Source organism: Lagenorhynchus albirostris, chromosome 3, assembly GCF_949774975.1.
Source record: "Lagenorhynchus albirostris chromosome 3, mLagAlb1.1, whole genome shotgun sequence".
In the NCBI taxonomy this organism is placed as follows: Eukaryota; Metazoa; Chordata; class Mammalia; order Artiodactyla; family Delphinidae; genus Lagenorhynchus; species Lagenorhynchus albirostris.
Window position 1 is genome coordinate 165,747,004 of NC_083097.1, and position 22,514 is coordinate 165,769,517.

Genomic DNA, 22,514 nt, shown 5'->3' on the forward strand with positions numbered 1-22,514 from the left:
CCCCAAGGCGAGCTGTGATTGCCCGACCCGGTCCGGAGTGCTGATGCAGCAGCTAAACTGGGTCCCCAGCCCCTCCCCATGCTGTTGAGAACCTTTCTGAGGGGTCTGGGTCCCTCTCCGGGGAGAAGGGTGGTGTGGTAGAGAAGATGGAGATTATTATAGGGGGACAGTGGCTGGTCACTTACAGACAGTGATGATGCTACACCCTGCCTCCCTCCTCCCCAAGCCTTGACTCCTTGGCTGTCCAGGGGGTCCCTCCCTGACCCAGGGGTGGACACTCACACATGATCTGGCTCCACGTGGTCCTTTTCCATGCACTCCAGCACCGGTGGATCCAGGCCTGGAATCAGCCCCCACCCCAAGAGGCACAGGCGTGAAGGGGGCCCTGGGGCAGGACCAGCCCGGCATGGTGCCCCCTGAACCCACCCCTGCAGAAATGGAGGCTGTCCAGATGTGGCTTGCCACTCTCAGGGAGGAGAGGTGAAAAGAGGGCAGAGAGCCAGGGATGGAAGTGTCCCCGGCGTGTCATGAGTGCTTACGACTGGCTAAACGCTTTACACATATGCGGTCAGTGAACCCTCCAAGCGACCCTAAGGAGATACAGTAATTGTCCCCTTCTCCGTGAGAAGGTTAAGGAGGCTTAGAGACTTGTTAGAAAGTGGTAGATTCCGGTTTGGCCTGTAGGTCTGTCTGACACCAGAGGGACACAAGCTCTTCAGATAGAGATTCAGAGACAAAGAAGGAGATAAAGAAAGAGACAGAGTCAGAGGGAGAAGAGGGAGCCCTGCGGGTCATTGCAGTGTTGTGTCCACCTTGGCTGGAGGATCCCGGGGCGGGCGGGGGGTGGGGTGGGGGGGCAAGGGCATATGATGCAGGAATCCCCCCCACCCCCTCAGCATTCTGCCCAGTTCCTGTCCAGGGGACCCTAAGCCCCCTCCACCAGCCCCATCCAGGGGACCCTCCAGCAGAAACCCCCTACTCCACTTGGTTTGAATGAAGGAAACCCCCAGCCTGGGCTACCTTGAACCGCTGGAGTGGGTACTTCCAAAGCCGGAAAGATTTCCAGGGAGCTGATCTCATCGAAGGACACGGGAACCGACCGTGACCTCACTCTTTTTTCGGGGCTGTCACATTCCTGCAGGGAATAAGCATCTCGCTAAGCCTGGAGACAGCCCAGGCTGCAGGCAGGCTCGCCGGGTCGAGGGTCCCCAGCCTTCAGCTGCAGACAGGGGCTGCCCCCAGCCATGGGGCATGAGCACAGCGTTGGGACTCCATAGCAGCTGAGGGCTGGAGCCATACCCACCCCAGCTGTGGGCTGCAGCTCTGGAATTCTGAGCCACAAATTCCAGCCGTGGCCAGTCATTTCCCCCCAGGTCATGGTCATGGGCAAAGATGCCCCAGGCAGAGGCAACAGCTCCGAGCATGCATTCCCCAGTTTTGGGCTAAAATCCCAGACCTCAGACGAGCCCTCCCTACTTCCAAACTCCAGTCACAGGCAGCACCTCCTTCCAGCTGCAAAGATGCGGAGACATGCCTCTGCTCCCCAGCCCAGGGGTGAACTTATGGCCAAGGATCCCAGCCCAGCAAAGGACCTTCAGGTCTGGGCTGCAATCTCGGGACCCAGTGACTCCCCAGTCACGGGCTACACCTGCCATGATAAAGCAGTCCCCCAGCTACGGGCAAGGCACTCCTTGGAACCTGCAGAGACAGTGCCTGGGCCCACAGGTGTGGTATCGTCCGGGGTGGCTGCAGGTTGCACCCACCTTGTTTGGTGCCTCTGGGGGGGTTCCGCCCCCAGACAGACACCCTTTGGTCCAGGCCTGCAGGCCCCCTCCTGGCAAGTTCAGAGCAAGGCTGGCCAGTGTCCGAGGGAGACAGGACCCCTCATTTGCAGCTGAGGCTTCGAGGCTGAGCCTGGTGGAGGAAGGGAGGGAGTCGGGTCTCTTCCACCTGGTTGCTGCCCCAGCTCCAGCATGTGAAGCATGGGGGCCTGGAGGGAATCCGTGGGTAGCCCTCTGGGGGGACAGGGCACAGAGAGGGGTCCAGCTCTCCCAGTACCAGAGAGGCGGGTGGGGAGTCTGGCTGGGGGATTTGATGCTGAATTTCCATTTGCATCGCGGGCCCACTGTTTTTTGTGTTTTGGGTTTTTTTACCTTTTTTTTTGGCCCAGCGGCATGTGGTATTAACATAGTTCCCCGACCAGGGATCAAACCCATGCCCCTGGATTGGAAGCTCGGAGTCTTAACCACTGGACCACCAGGGAAGTCCTCCCTCCCACTGTTTTTTTTTTTACACAGACTGGATTTCTATCTGGGGGTACCCGTGAGGGGTGGAGGGCGCAGCTAAAGCACCCCTCTCTACTGTTTGGGGCTGCCACTGTGGTTTGTGGGTGGCACTGAGCACGCATCTGTGTTTTGATCACAAGTGCATCTGTGGCTTTGTGCACGCATGTGCAAGTGACATGTTTATGCGTCCCTGGGTTTGAGCAGGGAGAGGATGCACGCCTGCGTGTTGAGCGTGGTCATGTACGCCCCGGGTGCACGGGCGGGTGTGCACATCTAGGTGTGAGCCTGCCGGCCGGGTTCACGCAGTTCCAGTCTGGGCTGGTGCACGCTCCTTCAGCGTGTGCGCGCTTACCCATGCACACGGATTCATGTGCCCACGTGAGCTCTGTGTGCAGGCCTGCATCTCCGGAGAGGGCCTTTGGGGCTGCCTTCTGACAGTGCAGACACCTCTGGTGGCCCTTGAGCTAGATGACTGAGAGGCAGGGGGGCAGCGTAGCCTGGCCGCTCTGGGGGTGTGTCCCGGAAGGCGTTGGGGGGGTGGGGCGGGACTGACCTATGCCAGGTCTCAGAGCAGCTCCGCGACCTCTCCCAGCTGCGTCTTCGAGGCAGGCCCTGGGACCCTGCCAGGCTGGAGAAGGGCGAGTCTTCTCCGGCTTCTTCGCTAGGGGGCCCACTGCCCCTGGCCCGCCTAGGCTGGCTTTGTGAAGGGACCTCAAGGCCCAGGTCCTGGACATACTCACTGCCCTGAAGGTCCCCCAAGTCCAGGCTGAAGTCCTCCGAGCTCTCGCCATTGCCGAGCAGCCCTGGAATTCCATCCTCCTGGAGACGGATGGGGAAAAGGCATTGACCGAGGGCAGCAGAGGCCCCCAACTCGCAGACCCTGCCCACACCCCTCCCGTCCAACCTGGGTTCAGCGCCCATCTAGTGGCAGGTGGGGTAGAATGGGGGTGGTCCCCTCAGTGTAATGTCTAACCCAGGCCTTCAAGGCTTTATCCCCGCAAAAGGGACCAGAAATCTGGGCTGGCAGACCTGATTCCACCTCCCTTACTGAATTTCTGTCTGATGGTTTTATGAAACAGACAAAATAACCTCTGTCCTGTCGGCTCACCCAGCTTGTTTTAAGCCTCACGTAAGATCATGCCTGTGAACGCAATTTGCAAAAGCGCTGCACGGAGGTAAATTATCCTTGGTGCTACTGCTACTGGTGGAATTTCAGGCAGTGTCAGGGCTCGTAGTCTTTTTTGTTTTTGGCCGCACTGCGTGGCATGCGCTATCTTCATTCCCCCACCCGGGATCGGACCCGCACCCCCTGCAGTGGAAGCGCGGAGTCTTAACCACTGAACTACCAGGGAAGTCCCAAGGGGCTCCTAGTCTTTTCCCGGGGCTGCGTAGGATGTGTACTCATGGGTCTCCTGTACCCTAAGTCTCCCTCCCAGGCCTAGGGTGAGGCAAGTGAGGCACTCACCTCGGACACAAAATTGTAGGGGGTGCCCCAAAACTCAAGAATAAAGAAAATCATACTTTAATATAATATTAAAAAAAAGAACTCAATACAGTGCAAAGAGTTCCGTGATGAGCAAATTATCAAAATATTAAGACATGACAGTTTCGGACCCCGCACCTCGCTTGCCTCCCCCTATTTCCGGCCCTGCTCAGTCCTACCAGAGGGTAGCCTGGAACCTCTGCGCTCCTAAATCCCCTGCAATAACTTCCGCTCCCGGACAGCAGAAGCCTGAGCTCGTGAGCACAGTGCAAAGGGCTCCAGGGTAGGCTGCCTCCAGCTTCTGGCCCGTGTGCAGCCTCACGTCGCAACCCACCCATGAGGCATCGATGTGCCAGGCGCTGTTTGACACGGAAGATACACAAGGGTGGACGATGATTGTCACATCCACCAAAGCAGCAACCAATCTGCACCCAGAACTACACGGGTGTTAACCCTAATCCCACAGAAGCTCCACCAGGGGGCGCTGTTGTCCCACTTTCCAGATCAGGAGACAGGCTCAGGGAGGAGAAAGGACCACACAGTCCTGGGCCACACAGTCAGTAAACCGCAGAGCCAGACCCAAACTCAGATCTGTCTGGATCCAAAGCTCTATCCTCTTTCTTACCCTTGTTACTCTTCTATTTCTTTTTCCTCTCTCTCCCTCCCAGTCATTCTATTTGTCATTTATTTCCCCCCCAGACAGAGCACCTGCTTTTTCCTTTCCTTGGAGAACCTCTTCTCCCAAGCCACCCAGAGGCAGCCTGGTGAACTCCTATTCACCCATCAAAACCCAGCTTGGGCATGCCCTCCAGGCTGCCTTCCTGACTCCTCCAGTCTAAATAAGGTGTCCCTCCTTTGGGCTGTCAGGATCTGCAGGACAGGGACTGTCCTTTTCCAGGCCTTTGTTAGCACTGTCCTCAGACAGGGTTTTGTGGGTAGGTGGGAAGTCCTCTACAAGTGCTCCATGCAAAACCAACCCTGAGATGTGACCCCAGACATCTATGTGAGCTCAGGCAGCCCTTGATGGACTGTCCCAATTGGTGGCCTGAAGGGCCCACTGAGCAGACCTGGCCCCCTTCATGAGCTCTATAAGAGGCCCCAGGATAGGACTGCCAGATAAAATGCAGGACGCCCAGTGAACTTCCAATTTCATATAAACAACGAATTTTTTTTCTAGTGTAAGTAGATTCCAAACATTACAATATTCAAGTCTAACTGCGCATCCTTTAATTTTATCTGCTCAATATTGCAACCCTATTTATCCCTGGACCATTTGGCCGGCCATGGCCAGTCTTTACTAGGGGAGGGGTAACAGGAAGGTCCCTGCTAACACTTGGTGTGGGGAATTTTCAGAGAAGCAGCCAATTGAAAGTGGAAAACACCTGCCAGCCAAGAGCCACGCTCTTGGTCGGCTGCAGATCTTGGCTGGCAGGACGCAGGTGGCAGTGTCCACACCTGCCGTGGAATGAGGGTGGAAGAGCTATGCAGGGTCTGGCTTTTTCTCTCACCTCCCCCACTTGGAGCTTTCTACAGTTTTGACACCTTCCTTCTTTTTTAAAATCGTAGTAAAGTATACATAACATAGAATTCACCATTTTAAGCATTTTTTTTTTTTTTTTTTTTTTTTTTTGCGGTACGCGGACCTCTCACTGCCGTGACCTCTCCCGTTGCGGAGCACAGGCTCAGCGGCCATGGCTCACAGGCCCCGCCGCTCCGCGGCACGTGGGATCCTCCCAGACCGGGGCACGAACCCGTGTCCCCTGCATCGGCAGGCGGACTCTCAACCACTGCGCCACCAGGGAAGCCCCATTTTAAGCATTTTTAAGTATACAACTGAGTGGCATTAAGTACATTTACACTATTGTGCAATCGTCACCACTGTCCATCTCCAGAACTTTTTTTATCTTCCTCCAGAGAAGGTTTGTACCCATTAAACAGTAACTCCCCATTCTCACCTCCTTGAGCCCCTGGTCACCTCGACTCTACCGTGTCTTATTGAATTTGCCTATTCTAGGGACTTCGTATAAGTGGAATCATACAATCTTTGTCCTCTTGTGTCTAGTTTATTTCACTTAGCATAATGTTTTCAAGTTCATCCATGTTTTAGCATGGGTCAGAATTTCCTTCCTTTGAAAGGCTAACGTTCCATTGTATGGATGGACCATATTGTATGGCTATAAACAAAACTACATTTTGTTTCTCCATTCAGTCTTTGATGGACATTTGGGTTGCTTCCACCTTTTGGTTCTTGTAGATTATGCTGCTATGAATATGGGATGTACAATGTCTGTCTGAGTCCCTGCTTTCACCTCTTTTGGGTAGATCTGCAGAAGTGGGGTTGCTGGATTGTACGGCAATTCTCTGATTGGCTTTTTGAACCCCGGCCATGGGGGGGGCGCTGCACTGCGTGGCATGTGGGATCTTAGTTCCCCGACCAGGGATCGAACCCATGTCCCCTGCAATGGAAGTGCAGAGTCTTAACTACTGGACCGCCAGGGAAGTACCTGCACCCACTGATCTTTCTCCCCCCAGCCTCCCTGGCTGCTTCTTCTCTGCCTGCTGCTTCCTCCCTGTATCTTTCATATACCAGGGTCCCTCTTCTTCAGTCTCTGTCCAAAAAACCCACACCTCTGGCCCTGGCTGGTCCAGGTTCCCCTGGTTCTCCTATGACTTCAGCGGCAGCCTTCCCGGGATCACTCCAGTCCCATCCCTGGTGCCTTGGTAACCTCTGCCAACTCCTGTCTCCTCTGCCACGACCCCAAAAGTTTCCTTGCCTCTCTGGTTTTCATCCTCCTATAAATATAAATACATCAGGACAGCCTCTTGGCCTGGGCCGGGCCCTCCCCACTCCCTCTCCTATCTGGCCTCCCTCACAGGAGGCAGAAGTGGGAACCCCGCCAGAGCTTTGGTTAGAAGGGGATGGTGGGCAGCTGTGGCAGGTACAGAGATGGAGGGGGGAGGGAGGGGGCTTTGTCCTTTGCTGGGGAACTTGTATCTTTCTTCCAACATTTCCTGGGTCAGAAATGGGAGCCGGCCCACTGAGGGCCTTCCCAGGCATCTCCCTAAACATTTGTATGCTGGCCCTGATGCCCCAGAGAGGATACAGTAAATCCAGGTTCCTGCTCCGGGAACCCTGGGGAACCTTGAGGGATGGGTCCCCCCTCAATGGCAGACCCAGAGACGAGATGTCCCAGGAATCCCACTCTACCAAAGGGCTTGCTGTGTGCAGATTGAGATAGTACATGGGTCCACGTTTTTTAAAAATGTAAATAGTTATTTATCTCCTTGTATATTAAGAAAAAATAGCACACCAAAGCAACTTCAAGCATATCATTTCTCTGGTTCCATTTCATCGTGTAAAAAGGGAATTGATTTCAAACAAAAGAGCAAATAAATAACAGGGACAGACAGTTTTCGGATGGCTGGAATGATAGAAAGGCCTTAGTCAAGGTTTGCATCCCTCACGTGTCTTTTATTAGCTCAGTGTGAACTCAGGCAAGTTTCTAACCCTCTCTGGGCCTCAGTTTTCTCATCTCTAAAATGGGTGTGATGCTGCCTTCTTGTAGGATTGCTGGGCAGGTAGAATGAGATGATGCTTACGCATTGCAAGTCCTCGATCAATGGAAGTAGATATTGGTTGTTGCAACCATGGTTATTGTTTTTATACTTCAGGAGTCAGGGCCCTTCCTCTGGGCAAATTGATGACCCTGCCAGATGGAGCTAATTGGAGTAGACTGACAACTAAATCCAGCGATTATAATCAAGGATGAGTGAATGTTCTAGAAAATGGGCTGGAGAAGAACTGAAGGGGGGCCAGCTGACCCTGTTTGAAGGGACAGGAATTCTGGTTTGGAGTTATCCTTAGAAAATCCCTTTTTTGTTATTATTATTTTAAACTTAATTTTTTTAAGTTTGAAAAATAAGATTTAGTCTAAGCCAGATCATATAGAAAATTCCTTTTTTAAAAAGGGACAAACGCTGGGGTAATCATTGGTGTGCAAAATCTACGAAGGACAACTCGACTAGGACAGGTTAGACCATCTTTAGACAGTTTCCGTAACAAAATAAAACCCCCAAACCCTACTTCCAACCACATAAAATAGTGTCTATGTGACATGTAAATGATTTCTTGAGCTGGCTATATAGGTCAAGTTGCATATATTTTAAAATAATTTACATCTTATCAGTATATATATCTTTTTCAATGAAAAGTCCTACTGAATGTTTTAAAAACAAAAAGACAGAAAGAAGGAAAGAAAGAAAGGAAGAAGAAGGGAAGAAAGAAAGGAAGGAAGGAAGAAATCAGGGAGGGTTTCCTGGAGGAAGTGGCAGTGAGGGAAGCCCTGAGGAATGAGTAGGAGTTAGCTAGGTAGAGGCTCTGGGTGAGGGCATTCCAGGCATTAAGAGAACAGGATGTTCAGAAGCCTGCTGGCTTGAGAGCTCATGGTGCTTCCCCCACAAACTGGCAAGATTTCCTTATGGCTGAAGGGGTTTGTGGGGGGGGAGGGAATGGGGTTGGATCAGCAGGCCTGGTAGGCCAAGGAAGGATTTAATCTCTAAGTTCCAAACAATGGTGGTATGGAGGCCAGGGGGCTGTGATTTGCCTTCAGAAAGATTATGCAAGATGCAGAGCCCAGATAGGCTTGGACAGGGGCAGGGCTGTTGGAGCAGTGAAGACACTTGTGCAAATCACCTGGGTGAGCGATTACAGTGGCCTCCACCAGGGCAGTGGAGAAGGAAGGAGAGACATGGACAGAATTGAGGGTTGTACAGATGTAGTGTTCACAGGGCTTGGGGAAGGAAGGGCAAGGATGTTGCCTTCTGCTGCTTCCAGCTCTGGTGACCAACGAGATAAGGACACGGATGTGGGTGGCGGGGCTTATTTGGTGGTGGTGGGGTAGAGCCTCCCCGTATATACCCAGGGCTCCCTGCTTCTCCAGATACACGCTTCCTCCATTGCCATCCTATCTGCCCCATTGCCTGCAGCCCAGGGTTCCCATCCCAAGAGGTCCAGAGCCCTGGAAGGTCCAGAGCTGAACTTAAGTCCTGGTCTTGTCTTCATTTACCCTGAATTCTCCCTGACACCTAGGCCAATTCTTTTCCTGCTTGGACCCCAGTATGCTCCTCCGTAAAATGATAGGCAGATACACAGAATTTCCTACATATGGTTTGACTGTAATGGACCCTCCTTCCTTAGTGTGGTGGGTGTTATAAAATGCCACCCAGACCCCCCCCTTCAGTGAGAATGGGCTGCCCCAGATGCTGGAGGAGGGCTGCCAGCAGATGGCTGTCAGCTGTCAGTCTCCTTCTGGGAAGTCACATCCCTTCCTGGGCAGTCCACAGGCCACGACTGATTGATGTGGGGACGTAATGGCTTGGCCATCTCAGCCTGATTTAAGACCACTCCGCAGGGCTGTTCTAGCTCAGAGGTGCCCATGGGAGCTTTTTCTTCCTTTTTCATTGATTGTTCTACCCACCCATGCACCCATCTAGCCACCCTTCCCTCCTCCCTCCCTCCCTTCCCTCCATTCTTTCATCCATCCATCCATCCATCCATCTCTTTTGTCAATCCTTCCTTCCTTCCATCCATCCATCAACCCTCCCCTCTACTCATCCCACCCTCCCTCTTCTTGTTCCAGAAAGCATTCATTTCCTCCTCTGTAGAATGGGATAATAACTACTCTGCCATGTTTTGAGGAGAGTTCCCTGAAATTATGCACACAGTGTTCCTGCAGGTGCTAAAAATGTGTACTTGCTGCTGCAGGCATCATCAGCTCCTGCCCGTCTCAGCAGTCAGACACATGCCTGCTCATCCTCCATGGCGGGGAAGTTTGGGTCCTCAGGCCTCCAGGGTCCACCGCTGCTCTTGGAGGTTGAGTCTGCAGCTCCAGAGTCAAAGGGCTGGACATAGGGCTTGGGCTCAGAGCCTGTGGGGAAAGGAGGGACAAGGTGTCACGGCTGAGTGGGAGGCCTGAAGAGTCAGGGCCTGAGTGCTGCATCTGGGCCTCAGTTTTCTCATCTGTAAAATGGGATGGCAGGGGAGGATGGTCCCCATGATCTTTTTTTTTTGGCCACACCCTGTGGCTTGTGGGCTCTTAGTTCCCTGACCGGGGATCGAATCCAGGCCCTCGGCAGTGAAAGAGTGAATCCTAACCACTGGACCGCCAGGGAGTTCCCTCTTTAAGCCAACATACGCGACACCACTCGACACCACTCATGCTGAGCCTGGGACAGACATTTCTATTCAATCCCAGGGCTCTTTCTTCCTGAGCCATGGTCCCCTCGGAACGCTTCCCGCTGCATCATGCTTGGAAGCCGTCTCCAGCTGATCTGCGTTAGCTCATGAGATGAAATCGATTTGTCATGCCTGCTCTAGCAAGAAGCCCTCATTTGCTAGCATGGGTCCCTAAGACCAAACGCAAGTACCCAGTGCCCACCTTTAGAGGGTCTCTAATGGTAGAACTTCAGGCTGTCTCTGTCCCTATATTGTACTTTGAGTTCCAGGGACCCCTGGGTGGCATGGTATAGAGGAGAAAACAAGGGATTTGGGGCCAACCAGACTGTGTCCTTGCCTGGACCTGCCCCTAATGGCTGCACACCTTTGGGGAAGTCACCTCTCTGCGCCTCAGTTTCCTCACCTGGAAGGTGGGTGTGATGGTGCCCATCTTTCAGGGCCCGATCCTGGGGTGCTTGGTCACCTTCCTTCCCTCCAGGTCAGGAGGGTGCCCTGGCTTGATCTTGGGTGTTGGATGGAGCCTTTTGCCGGGGGAGAAACAGGCACCCCCGACTCTCTCCCACTGCCCCTTACACTGCAGCTAGAGCGCATCACCCCTGCGTATCCGAATCCCCACGTAGGTTACCCACCGCCTGCAGGAAGAAGGTCAAATGTCTTGGTCCAGCCACTGGTGTCCACCAGGATCTTCCTCCTGTGCCTTGTCCCTGCCGCTGCAGGACCCACTGCCTAAGAGCCCCCCATTCCTGTTGTAGGGCCACCTGCCTAAAGACCTCATCCTATTCGCTCCAGAAACCTTCGTCCACCCCCCGCCCCCATCTACGGTGCCTCTCTCCTGTGCACTGCATTGCACTGCCTTGTGTTGTACTGCACTGCACTGCATTGCCTTGGCATCTGGACTCCCTTCGCTCCTCCACACCCCCTGCAAAAACATCCTAGGTCCTGCTGCAACCAGGGAGCTGAGGGGAGAGTGCCTGGAGGTGAAGGTGGAGGCGAGGAATCCAATGGAGGTGATACCCAGAGAGACCGAACAGCACGTTTGCGGTAAGAGCGATAGCAGCTTCAGGAAGGGCCAAGGTGGGGGTGGGGAGAGGGATGGCGATGCCTTTGGACAGTGGCAGTTAGGTCCTCATCCATTCCTTAGCTTGGGTCCCCTGTGGCTGGGGGACCCCATGTCTCAGCTCGCTGGGGACAGTCCTAGTTTATGCTACCAAGTCAAGTAATGATTAACAGTAGCCCACTGTCACCCTCCAAAGGGTACAGGTGGGGTGATCTATTTTGTGGCCACTCTGCCTATGACCATTGCAGCTGGCAGAGGGGAAGGGGTGAGGCTGTCCTTTTCTATCCCAACATGGGGTGAGCTGTCTGTACCCACTTCTGTTCCTTCTCCTCCCAGCTGTGTAAATACAAACACTGCCCCAAGTTTTGGGGGTGCTGACAGGTGTATAATTTGGGGAGCCTTCTTTAAGACAACGAATACAAAATTGTGAATGCAAAATTGCTGGGGCTTTTGGAAGGTAGCAAGAACAGCAGAAAATAGCCAAGGCAGAAATAAACACATTTCATAAACAGATGAATGAAAAGGTATCACATGGGCATAAAAAACTCAAGGAGTCTGGAAAACATCTTGGCAATTCTTCAAAAAATGAAGCATAGAGTTGCCATACGACCCAGCCATTCCACTCCTAGGTCTATACCCAAGAGAATGGAAAACACAGATCCACCCAAAAACTTGTACATGACAGTTCATGGCAGTATTATTCTCAATAACCAAAAGGTGGAAACAACCCAAATGTCCATAAACAGATGAATGGATACACAAAATGTGGTCCATCCATACGGTGGAATATTATTCAGTCATAATAAGGAATGGAGTTCTGGGAGTTCCCTGGCTGTCCAGTGGTTAGGACTTGCGCTTTCACTGACAAAGGCCTGGGGTTCAATCCCTGGTTGGGGAACTAAGATCCCACAAGCCGCACGACACAGCAAAAAAAAAAAAAAAAAAAAGAAGGAATGGAGTTCTGACACCTGCTATACCATGAATGAACCTTAAAGACGTGATGTGACATCACAGAAGTCAGCCACCAAAGACCACATGCTATGTGATTCCATTTATATGAAATGTTCAGAACAGGTAAATCCACAGAGGCAGAAAATAGATGAGTGATTGTCTAAGGCTGGGGAGAAATGGGAAACTCCGGGCTATGACTAAAGGATACAGATTTCTTTTGGGGGTGATGCAAATGTTCTAAAATGGATTGTGGTGGTGGTTGCACGACACATGGCTTGTGGGATCTCAGTTCCCTGATCGGGGATGGAACCTGGACCTGGCAGTGAAAGCGAAAGCACCAAGTCCTAACCACCGAACCGCCAGGGAATTCCCATCACTGCGAATATTCTAGAAACCATCACTACTTTCCCAGCTACTCTCCCAACCTGGTTGAGGGCCTCTGTTCGGCTGCCCTCATTCAACCTTGCATCTCCCGTGAGGCAGCTTCTATGACTCAGGGAAATATAGGACACGACAAGCAGGCTGTGAAGGACGAGAAAAGCCAGATGTGGGGTTGGGTCCTGGAGGCTGATGGGAGCTTGGAAGGGGAGGGGAAGCCGCCTGGAGGAGCCATCCCGTCCCTCAGCCGAGGCCCCAGGGGGCCTCAGGAGAGGATGCAGGGTCTGTCTGCTTCCCTGGGCAGGGACCTCACAGAGGCCTGAGGCCTCCTGCAGCCTGTAGAGGCCAGAGGCAGAACCTTGTGCCTTGCATCTGTGACCCTAAGAGTCTGGGATGCAAAGGCTAAAGGTGAAAGGCCAGGGCTGAGTTTATTCTTTGCATGGAAGCTTCTGACCCAGGAACAGGCCGGGCTTGACCCTGATGACAGACTCCATTCTGATCTCAGTGTCACATGTTGAGCCTCAAACTTTGTGTCACAGACTGAGCCCCTAACCCAGGGTCATAGACTGAACCTCAACCTGATGTCACTGACGGAGCCCTGACTTTGGTGTCGTGTACTGACTCCTGATCCTGGTGTCATGGACTGACTCCTGATCCTGGTGTCATGGACTGAGCCCTGATCCTGGTGTCATGGACTGAGTCCTGATCCTGGTGTCATGGACTGAGTCCTGATCCTGGTGTCATAGACTGAGCCCTGATCCTGGTGTCATGGACTGAGCCCTGATCCTGGTGTCATGGACTGAGCCCTGATCCTGGTGTCATGGACTGAGCCCTGATCCTGGTGTCATGGACTGAGCCCTGATCCTGGTGTCATGGACTGAGCCCTGATCCTGGTGTCATGGACTGAGTACTGATCCTGGTGTCATAGACTGAGCCCTGATCCTGGTGTCATGGACTGACTCCTGATCCTGGTGTCATGGACTGAGCCCTGATCCTGGTGTCATGGACTGACTCCTGATCCTGGTATCATGGACTGAGTCCTGATCCTGGTGTCATAGACTGAGCCCTGATCCTGGTGTCATGGACTGACTCCTGATCCTGGTGTCATGGACTGAGCCCTGATCCTGGTGTCATGGACTGAGCCCTGATCCTGGTGTCATGGACTGAGCCCTGATCCTGGTGTCATGGACTGAGCCCTGATCCTGGTGTCATGGACTGAGCCCTGATCCTGGTGTCATGGACTGAGTCCTGATCCTGGTGTCATGGACTGAGCCCTGATCCTGGTGTCATGGACTGACTCCTGATCCTGGTGTCATGGACTGAGCCCTGATCCTGGTGTCATGGACTGAGTCCTGATCCTGGTATCATGGACTGAGCCCTGATCCTGGTGTCATGGACTGAGCCCTGATCCTGGTGTCATAGACTGAGCCCTGATCCTGGTGTCATGGATTGACTCCTGATCCTGGTGTCATGGACTGAGCCCTGATCCTGGTGTCATAGACTGAGTTCCCATCCTAGAGCCACAATCTGAACCCCAACCCTCATCATATGCTGAACCCTGACCCCAGGTACAGACTGAGCCTTGGTTCTGGTGACAGATTATCTCCTCCAAGCTCCAGACTTTGTCTCCAATGGCCTCTGCCTTTGTCTCCAGTGGTGACTCTCTGATATTCCCACCCGCGCTCCAATCTCAAGCTGTCAAGGCCAAACTCCTTGTTTTCCTTCCTCCTTCTGTGTCCCCATATCAGTGTCTTCCCAGTCTTCCCAGTGACCCTGCCAGAGACCTGGAGATGAGCCTTGCCTCCTCACTACCCCTCAGGACACCAAGCCCTGTCAATTTCACCTCCCCGACATTTCTCTACTCCATCCTCTTTTCTTTTTGCCTCTGCTACTATCTTAATGTCAGCCTCCATTATAGCTCTTCCTACACAACTACAACTCTTGTCGGGATTTTCCTGCACAAACAATAGCCAACCACAATTGGCTTCTTCTGTTGCAGTAGCTGGTATGTCTTCTTGGCATGACATTTCAGAGAGTCACCCCCCTTCCTCTGGTCCTTACCCCTGGACTCCCCTTAGAATGACATTCGAGCCCTTTTCAGTCTACCCTCTCAACTCCCCACGCACACCTGAGCCCCTAACTCAGTATTCTCCTGTGTGCCCCTGTGCTGTTCCCACCACCCTTTTCCACTCTTCCTGCCTTGGCAAGCGAGGACTTTTTCTCTGATCCTCTGCAGACCGTCTTAGCCAGAGGACTTTGGATTCGTCTGCACCCCTTTTCTACTCCCTGATGTACTTTAACTGGCTTACTTGTTCGCTTCTAGACCAGGAGTTTCCCAGGCCAAATCTGACTCAACGCCTGATTTTGTAAATAAAGTTTTAGTAGCACACGGCCACACCCATTCGTGTCCGTATTGTCTGACTGCTTTCATGCTACAACTGCGGAGTTCAGTAGTTGTATCAGAGACCATATGACCTGCAAATCTGAAGACACTTACTCTCTGGCCTTTTACAGAAAAGGTTTGCTGTCCCCCGCTCCAGATCGTGAGGCAAGTTCTGTATCCAACACACTTTTACACCCCCAAGTCCCAAGTGGTAAAATTTTACATGTGTGGATCAGTTCTAATATGCCTTGCCTTGTGCTAACTAAGCCTGTCATGTTCTTTGCATTCTTCTATCCTCACAACAACCCTCTGAGTCCCCACATTATGGAAGGGGAAACTGGCTCAGAGAGATGTACTGACTCCTCCAAGGTCGTACTGGACTGGCAAGAGTCAGAGTTGGGATGTGAACCCACGTATTTCTTGCTCCAAAGCAAGGGCTCACAACCACAAAGCTATCCTGTGGTGAGCAGATGAACAGATAGATGGGTGAATATATGGTTGGATGGAAGCGTGGATGAATGAATTGTTGAATAGATGGACGAGTGGTTGGATAGTTGGCTAGCTGGCTGCCTGGCTGAAGGGAACGTTGTCTGGCTGGGTGGTTGGATGAATGGATGGTTAAATAAATGGATGGATGGGTGGTTAGATGGATGGATGAGTAGATACTTAGATGGATGAATAGTTGGGTGGTTAGACGGATGGATGGGTGGATGGATGGATGCATGGATACGTGGATGCATGGATGGATAGTTGACTGTCTGTCTGGTTGAACGGATGAATGGGTAGGTGGTTGGATGGATGGACGAGTAGATGGTTAGATGGATGAATGGATGGATGGATGTGTGCATGCAGGGATGGATGAATGGGTAGGTGGTTGGATGGATGGACGAGTAGATGGTTAGATGGACGAATGGATGGATGGGTGTGTGCATGCAGGGATGGATGAATGGGTGGATAGTTGGGATAAGTGGTGTGTCAGTGTCCAGTGGCAGTGATGCATTACTTGTTATTCTGAGGGGATGAAGAGGGGAGAAACGTAGATAGAAAGAGGCAGAATTGTGGCAGAGAGGCCAGGCAAGAAGGACACCAAGTTGAGACACAGAATGCACACATTATATATACACTTATTATGTGCTAGGGAATGAGTGAAAAAGTATGGCCAAAATGGGTAATTGAGCACCTGAGGGGAAGGGCCAGTGGGGCTCTGCCCCAGGGAACTTCCTGCAGGTCCTTACCCCCCCTTCCATAGTCTTGTCTGCCTCTCCAAATCCACTCCATTATTTTCCCAGGAGGTCCCATCTGGTGCCCAGACAGCCAGTTACAGAGGTTAAGAAGGGCACAGAAAGGCGAGAGAATGGAAGGACTCGGTTAGGGAGTCCCTCTCTGCGCCCCACCCCCATGCTTCTCGCTAAGGAGCCACCTCTCATCCTGTATTCAAGTTCTAGGCAGCCTCTTCCAACAGCAGCCCCTGCAGCGTCAGCCATAAAAGGGTTTAAGAGTTCCCACTGGTTCCCACAGCTCATCCCCAACCTGTCGGCCTATAAGTCACAGCTTCAACCTTCCCGGGCAGGGAGACAGGGTGGGCTGGGCAGCCAAGAGCGGGTAGACCTTCGTAAGGATCTGGGTCCCAGGTGGGATCCAAGGCTGATACCCTAATTCTCTAACATTACCATCCCCTGGTGGATTTAAAAACCCTCCCCAAGCCCTCCAGCTGTCCACACTGGTAGCTTTGTTCACTGGTCAGAACACACCACAGAGGTAGCCTTGAGACACACCTGGTTTCAAATCCTGGCTCCCTCATCATGTACTTGCCGTGTGACCCTGAGATCATCACTCCTCCGTTCTGAGCTGAACCTCACAAGGGCTCGGTAACTGGCAGCCATTCCCACCATTATGACTGCTCTTCCGTTGCATCTCAGTCCGCATGCCACCGTCTCCCTCCCCAGCCCCAGCCTCCAGGTCCCCCGATATTCTCAATAGTCCAGTCTCCTCCAGCACAGTGCCTGGCGCACGACAGGTCCTCAACCAGAGCGTACGTAATGAACAAGCTAATGAATCTTCTTATTGGCTGCTCTCCTGCATGGAAACTCATTCGTGAACAAGTACCCGCCTTATGCAGGGGGTACAGGGGGCTCCTATCACACTATCCCCCGTGCCCCATGGCCTTGGACACCATCTGGCTATCTTCCAGGACCAAACTCCTGCCGAGATTTAAGAAATGCCTTTTTGCAAAAGCAATTCACCCAGACCTTGGGGGATATGATACAAGGGTCTCTCCAGCCGCCACGTAGTAAACTGAAGTCCTGGGACCCAGGGGGCTACCAGCCAATGTGTGTGTGTGTGTGTGTGTGTGTGTGTGTGTGTGTGTGTGTGTGTGTGTGTGTATGTGTGTGTGTGTGTTCTAGGGAGGTGTCTACCAGAATTTCTGGAAGTCTCAAACCTCCTTCCTTTTGCTGCCTCTCTGAACCTCTGTCCTGCAGCCATCCGGGAACAAATCGCGTCAGGAGCCCCCAGGAAGCCACCAGCCTACCCCAGTTCTAGGGTGGATTCTCCTTCTACAGATTTACCTCCCAAGACAAGATCCTGGCTGAGCCTGGGGACACGTTTCCTCTGAGACAAGAGGGACCCCACAAGTCTGTGATGTTCTGTTGGGGTCCCAGAGATCATGAAATTTGGGGCTGGTTCAGGCAGACTCTGTGCCCCTGGGCTGAGGAAAGGCTCGGGGTGGGATGGTGGGGCAGGCTGTCCAGGGAGCCCTGCCGGGGTGGCCGGTACCCACTGCTCACTGCCTGCCCCCTTACCTCTCTTGAAGGCCCACCGCTTCAGCCAGAGCTTGGAGAGGGCCGGCCAGGAGTGGTTGAGCGCTGAGCTAGCCATGAGGCCGTATTTCACTTAGCATGTGAGTGAACAGCAGGATGAAGAAGGCGATCGGCTGGGAATATCTGCCAGGACGGGGCTGCCAGCAAGAGGGGCGGAGCCTGTCTGCAGGGGCTGCCAGATACATCAGCTGATGGGAGCTTGGGGCTGGGGCAGGGGGGGCCCCGGGGACTCCAGCCTTGGAGGAGGCCAAGTCCTTAGTACTAACCCCCACCTCCCCTGCCCTATAGGCTTTTCACCCTGGCTGGACAAGACATTCCCAGGAGGAGCTGAAGGGTGCAGTGAGGGTTCCTCAGAAAACAAGTATAGACTGGGTCCTGGGGTGGACCTGGGTATGCGTGAATGTCTGAGTGTTTGTGTGTGTATGTGTTTCATTGTCTCTGTGCTTTTGACAGTGTATTTGTGTGTTAGCACAGAGTGTGTGTTTTCAAGTCTTGAGTGTCAACTTGTCTATGGGGGGGTGTGTATATAAGCATTTTAGGGTTTTTTTTCCCGGTTTCATGGCGATATAATTGACATACAATACAGCACCGTATAAGTTGAAGGTGTAGAGCATCATGACTTGACTTACATATATGGTGAAATGATTACTACAGTAAGTGTAGTTAACTTCCAGCATCTCATACAGATACCAAAAAAAAAAAAAAAAAAGAGAAAATAATGTTTTGTTGTTGTTGTTCTGAGGAGAACTCTCAGGATTTACTGTCTTAGCAACTTTCAAACACACCATGCAGCAGTGTTAACTATAGTCACTATGCTGTACATTACAGCCCCAGGACTTATTTATCTTCTAACTAGAAGTTGATACATTTTGACCCTCTTTATCCAATTCCCCCACCCCCACCCCCTGCCTCTGATAACCACAAATCTGATCTCTTTTTCTATGAGTTTGGTGGTGGTGTTTTTTTAAAATTTAATTAATTAATTAGTTTATTTATTTATCTTTGGCTGTGTTGGGTCTTCGTTGCTGCATGCGGACTTTCTCTAGTGGCGAGCGGGGGCTACTCTTGGTTGTGGTGCGCGGGCTTCTCATTGCGGTGGCTTCTCTTGTTGCGGAGCATGGGCTGTAGGTGCGTGGGCTTCAGTAGTTGTGGCGCATGGGCTCAGTAGTTGTGGCTCGCGGGCTCTAGAGTGCAGGCTCAGTAGTTGTGGCCCACGGGCTTGCTTGCTCCGTGGCATGTGGGATCTTCCCAGATCAGGGCTCGAACCCGTGTCCCCTGCATTGGCAGGTGGATTCTTAACCACTGTGCCACCAGGGAAGTCCCTGGTGGTGGTGTTTTCTTTTAGATTCCACATCTAAATGAGATCACCCAGTATTTGTCTTTCTCTGTCTGACTTACTTCACTTAGCATAATGCCCTCAAAGTCTATCCATGTTGTTACAGATGGCAAGATTCCCTTCCTTTTTTTATGGCTGAATAATATTATCCTCGTAGTTTTAAAAATCTCTGTGATCGTGTGTGTGTCTGTGTGTGTGTGTATCTGAATGCCCATCAGTATCTGTGGGGTTGGGTCTACATGACTCATCTGGGACTTGGGGAGATCTGAATCCGGTATTTGTGGGGGTTTTTGTATCTGCCTGGGTTTCTTTGTGTCTACTTTTGTGTCTTTATCTCTGTGTGCATCTGTGTGGGTGCCGGCCAGCGCCTGTCTGTACAAGTGCTGCCGCCTGGTGGTGGAAGCCTCCTTACTTGCATTTTCACTAATGTCTGAAAAATTCCTGGCTGTCCCTTCTCTCTTCAGTGACCTCTCAGCCTCCACCCTCCCTTCTCAAAGGGTTAGCCACAAGTCTGTCTTTACCTATACATACCTACTCGACTCCATCATCCACTGAAGTCTTTTTTTTTTTTTTGCGGTATGCGGGCCTCTCACTGTTGTGGTCTCTCCCATTGCGGAGCACAGGCTCCGGGCGCGCAGGCTCAGCGGCCATGGCTCACGGGCCCAGCCGCTCCGCGGCATGTGGGATCTTCCCGGACCGGGGCACAAACCCGTGTCCCCTGCATCGGCAGGCGGACTCCCAACCACTGCGCCACCAGGGAAGCCCCACTGAAGTCTTATTTCCATCCCCTCCAGTCTTCTAGCTCTCTCTGGGGCTAAGTCTAATGGGCACTTTTCAGTTTCCCCTTTACTGGACAAATATGACCACATTCTTCTTGAAATCCATTCCTCTCATGCCTTTTCTTCTTCTGTCTGCTCCTTCTCAGTATCCCTTCCTGACTCGGCTCCTCTTCCTTTCTCTGCCTGACCTTTAAACTCTGTGTTCCCAGGGCTCTGTCCTTAGCCACTTCATGGTCTCCCCACTGGCCTTGGTGACCCCATCTGCACCTCTCTCATCACTTCCGCCATCCTATTATGAGTAGGTGGCCTCCAACTCTTTCACTCACAAAAAGATATAAAAACACACACTCTATACACCAGCACCATCCAATACACTTCCCAGTGCATGTAGACAATGGCAAACATACACACGCAAATAGTCAGACATATGTTCACACACACACAATTATACACAAACAGAAATCCAGATACCAGCTCAGGGAGATTTAAAAACTCACCTCCTCTGCTGTGCTCCAGGGTTTAATTCCTCATCTCCCACCACATACTTTTCCCTGGACAGACTACAGATGCCTCTTGGATCTTCCAGACCTTTGGGTGGAGAGCAGATATGAGAACTTCAGGGAAATTAAAAGCAGTGAGAAGCCAGGAGGGACCTCCATCAAACTGATGGCAACAAAGACAGGGACCCAGGAGCTCAGGAACAGAGAAACACAGTGAGTCAAGCACAGTTAGCAATGCAGGCTTGATAAAAATACAACAGGGATACCTATTTCTAACGATGGCAGGCTACCTTACTGTAGATTTACCTTTCCACCAGGGTAAATCCAGCTAAAAAATCTGGATAAAATCAGAAGAAAAAAAAAACACCCTCAATTTGAAGGCGTTGGCAGCCAAGGTTTGAGGTGTCAGAATCCTAGAGAGGTGAGGTAGACATAATGCAATGCTGGGTGTTTTTTTTTTTTTCCTTACAAGCGAATTGTTGATATAAATGCGGTTCTTAAGTGTGAAGCAGACCAGAAAGGGGCTGAGAAACTGAGTGTAGCTTCTGGCAATCATCTGGGGCTGGAGAAATAGACATTGGAAGTCAGGGCTCACAAAGAGGAGAGAGCTGGGGTCACCAAAGACTATACCCTAGGAGCAAGGGGAGACCAGAAATAGACCAACCTCCACCCAGACCAAAATCCAGGTTCAAGTCAGCTTCATCCCTGATTAAAGTCACCTGCCTTTACTTTCACTACCTTCCAGAAGCAAAAAGGAAAACCTCTCTGGAGGGAAATAACACCATGAAGAACCGCCAATGATATCTACAGTCTTTCATAAACATTATCAGGCATTCAATCAAGATTGAAGCACAACAGAAGATAGAATCTCATGACCTAAAATCAGAAGAAAAACCGACAATAGCGACAGACCCACAGAAGATACAGATACTGCAGTGAAAAGTACAGCAGAATGTGGCACAGGGATGGGTTGGTCTGGTGTAAAACATCACGGGGAAGAGATATTTCCAGGTATCCTCTCCACGGGCAGTATCAAGGGTACCCACTTAGTGGAAAGTTCTGATATACAGCCATCCCTCAGTACCTGCATGGGATTGGTTCCAGGACCTGCGGTGAATACCCAAATCCTCAGATCTTCAAGTCCCATCGCTGGCCCTCCGCATCTACGGATTCAACCAACTGCAGATCATAAACATAGCACGTGATCCGCAGTTAATTGAGTCCACAGGTGCAGAACCTGTAGATACGGAGGGTTGACTATGTAGTGAGTGGACGTGGGAGGTGACTTCTACTGTGGTTAACCCCCCAATTTCTCTTATTTCACCAGGGCCAGAGTGGACCATGGTGTTGCTCGAGTACTAGGTTAGGAACCCGTGGTTCCCACCTTGAGCTGTCGAGCTGATTGTGATGTTGTGGGGAGGGGAGGAAGGCTGGGTGGATTTGCATGTGTGGGAGTCATTAGAGGCAGAGGGCCAAGTGACCTTGAATGTCTCAGGTTAAAGTGTTCTGATTTTACTGTGTGTCTCTGCCAGAAGGAGGCTCTGATGGCATTTACCGCTTGGATTGCCTCCTCTAACCTGACGCTAGTTCCTGTGAGTTGTAAATAGCCCCTTGGACTGCCAAAGGGTGGTCTTCTGGTCCTGGATGGTAATAGTAGAAAGAGCTGGTGGAGAGTTTGAATGGAGGTGCTGGGTATGGAATGTGTTCCGTCTTTTTTCTTAAAGATTCTCTTTTTGATGTGGACAATTTTCTAATTTTTAAAAATTTTATTATTCTTTCTTTCTTTTTTTTTTTTGCGGTACACGGGCCTCTCACTGTTGTGGCCTCTCCTGTTGTGGATCACAGGCTCCAGATGCGCAGGCTCAGCGGCCATGGCTCACGGGCCCAGCCGCTCCGCGGCATGTGGGATCTTCCCGGACTGGGGCACGAACCCGTGTCCCCTGCATCGTCAGGCGGACTCTCAACCACTGTGCCACCAGGGAAGCCCTATTATTATTATTTTAAAATTTATTTTATTTATTTTTAACCGCCTTGGGTCTTCGTTACTGCGTGCGGGCTTTCTCTAGTTGCGGCGAGCGAGGGCTACTCTTTGTTGTGGTGCGCGGACTTCTTATTGCAGTGGCTTCTCTTGTTGAGGAGCACGGGCTCTAGGTGTGTGGGCTTCAGTAGTTGTGGCGCACGGGCTTAGCTGCTCTGCGGCATGTGGGATCTTCCTGGACCAAGGATCAAACCCGTGTCCTCTGCGTTGGCAGGTGGACCGTTAACCACTGCATCACCAGGCAAGTCCCTGGACCTTTTTTTTTTTAAA

The 22,514-nt window shown here is 51.8% G+C and overlaps 1 protein-coding gene across 1 annotated transcript in view; it reads right to left on the minus strand.

Annotated features, from left to right (window-relative positions):
* ARHGEF18 (Rho/Rac guanine nucleotide exchange factor 18) overlaps positions 1–17,593 on the minus strand; it is an 86,351-nt gene extending 68,758 nt beyond the window's left edge. Inside the window, exons 1-6 of the mRNA XM_060145383.1 lie at positions 17,574–17,593; positions 9,574–9,695; positions 2,839–3,104; positions 1,764–1,914; positions 1,021–1,135; positions 283–340 (exon numbers count right to left, since the gene is read on the minus strand). Of these exons, the coding sequence (XP_060001366.1) occupies positions 283–340; positions 1,021–1,135; positions 1,764–1,914; positions 2,839–3,104; positions 9,574–9,588 (605 nt within the window). The 5' untranslated portion in view covers positions 9,589–9,695; positions 17,574–17,593. The remainder of the gene's footprint in view (positions 1–282; positions 341–1,020; positions 1,136–1,763; positions 1,915–2,838; positions 3,105–9,573; positions 9,696–17,573) is intronic.
* Between the last annotated feature and the right edge of the window lie 4,921 nt (positions 17,594–22,514).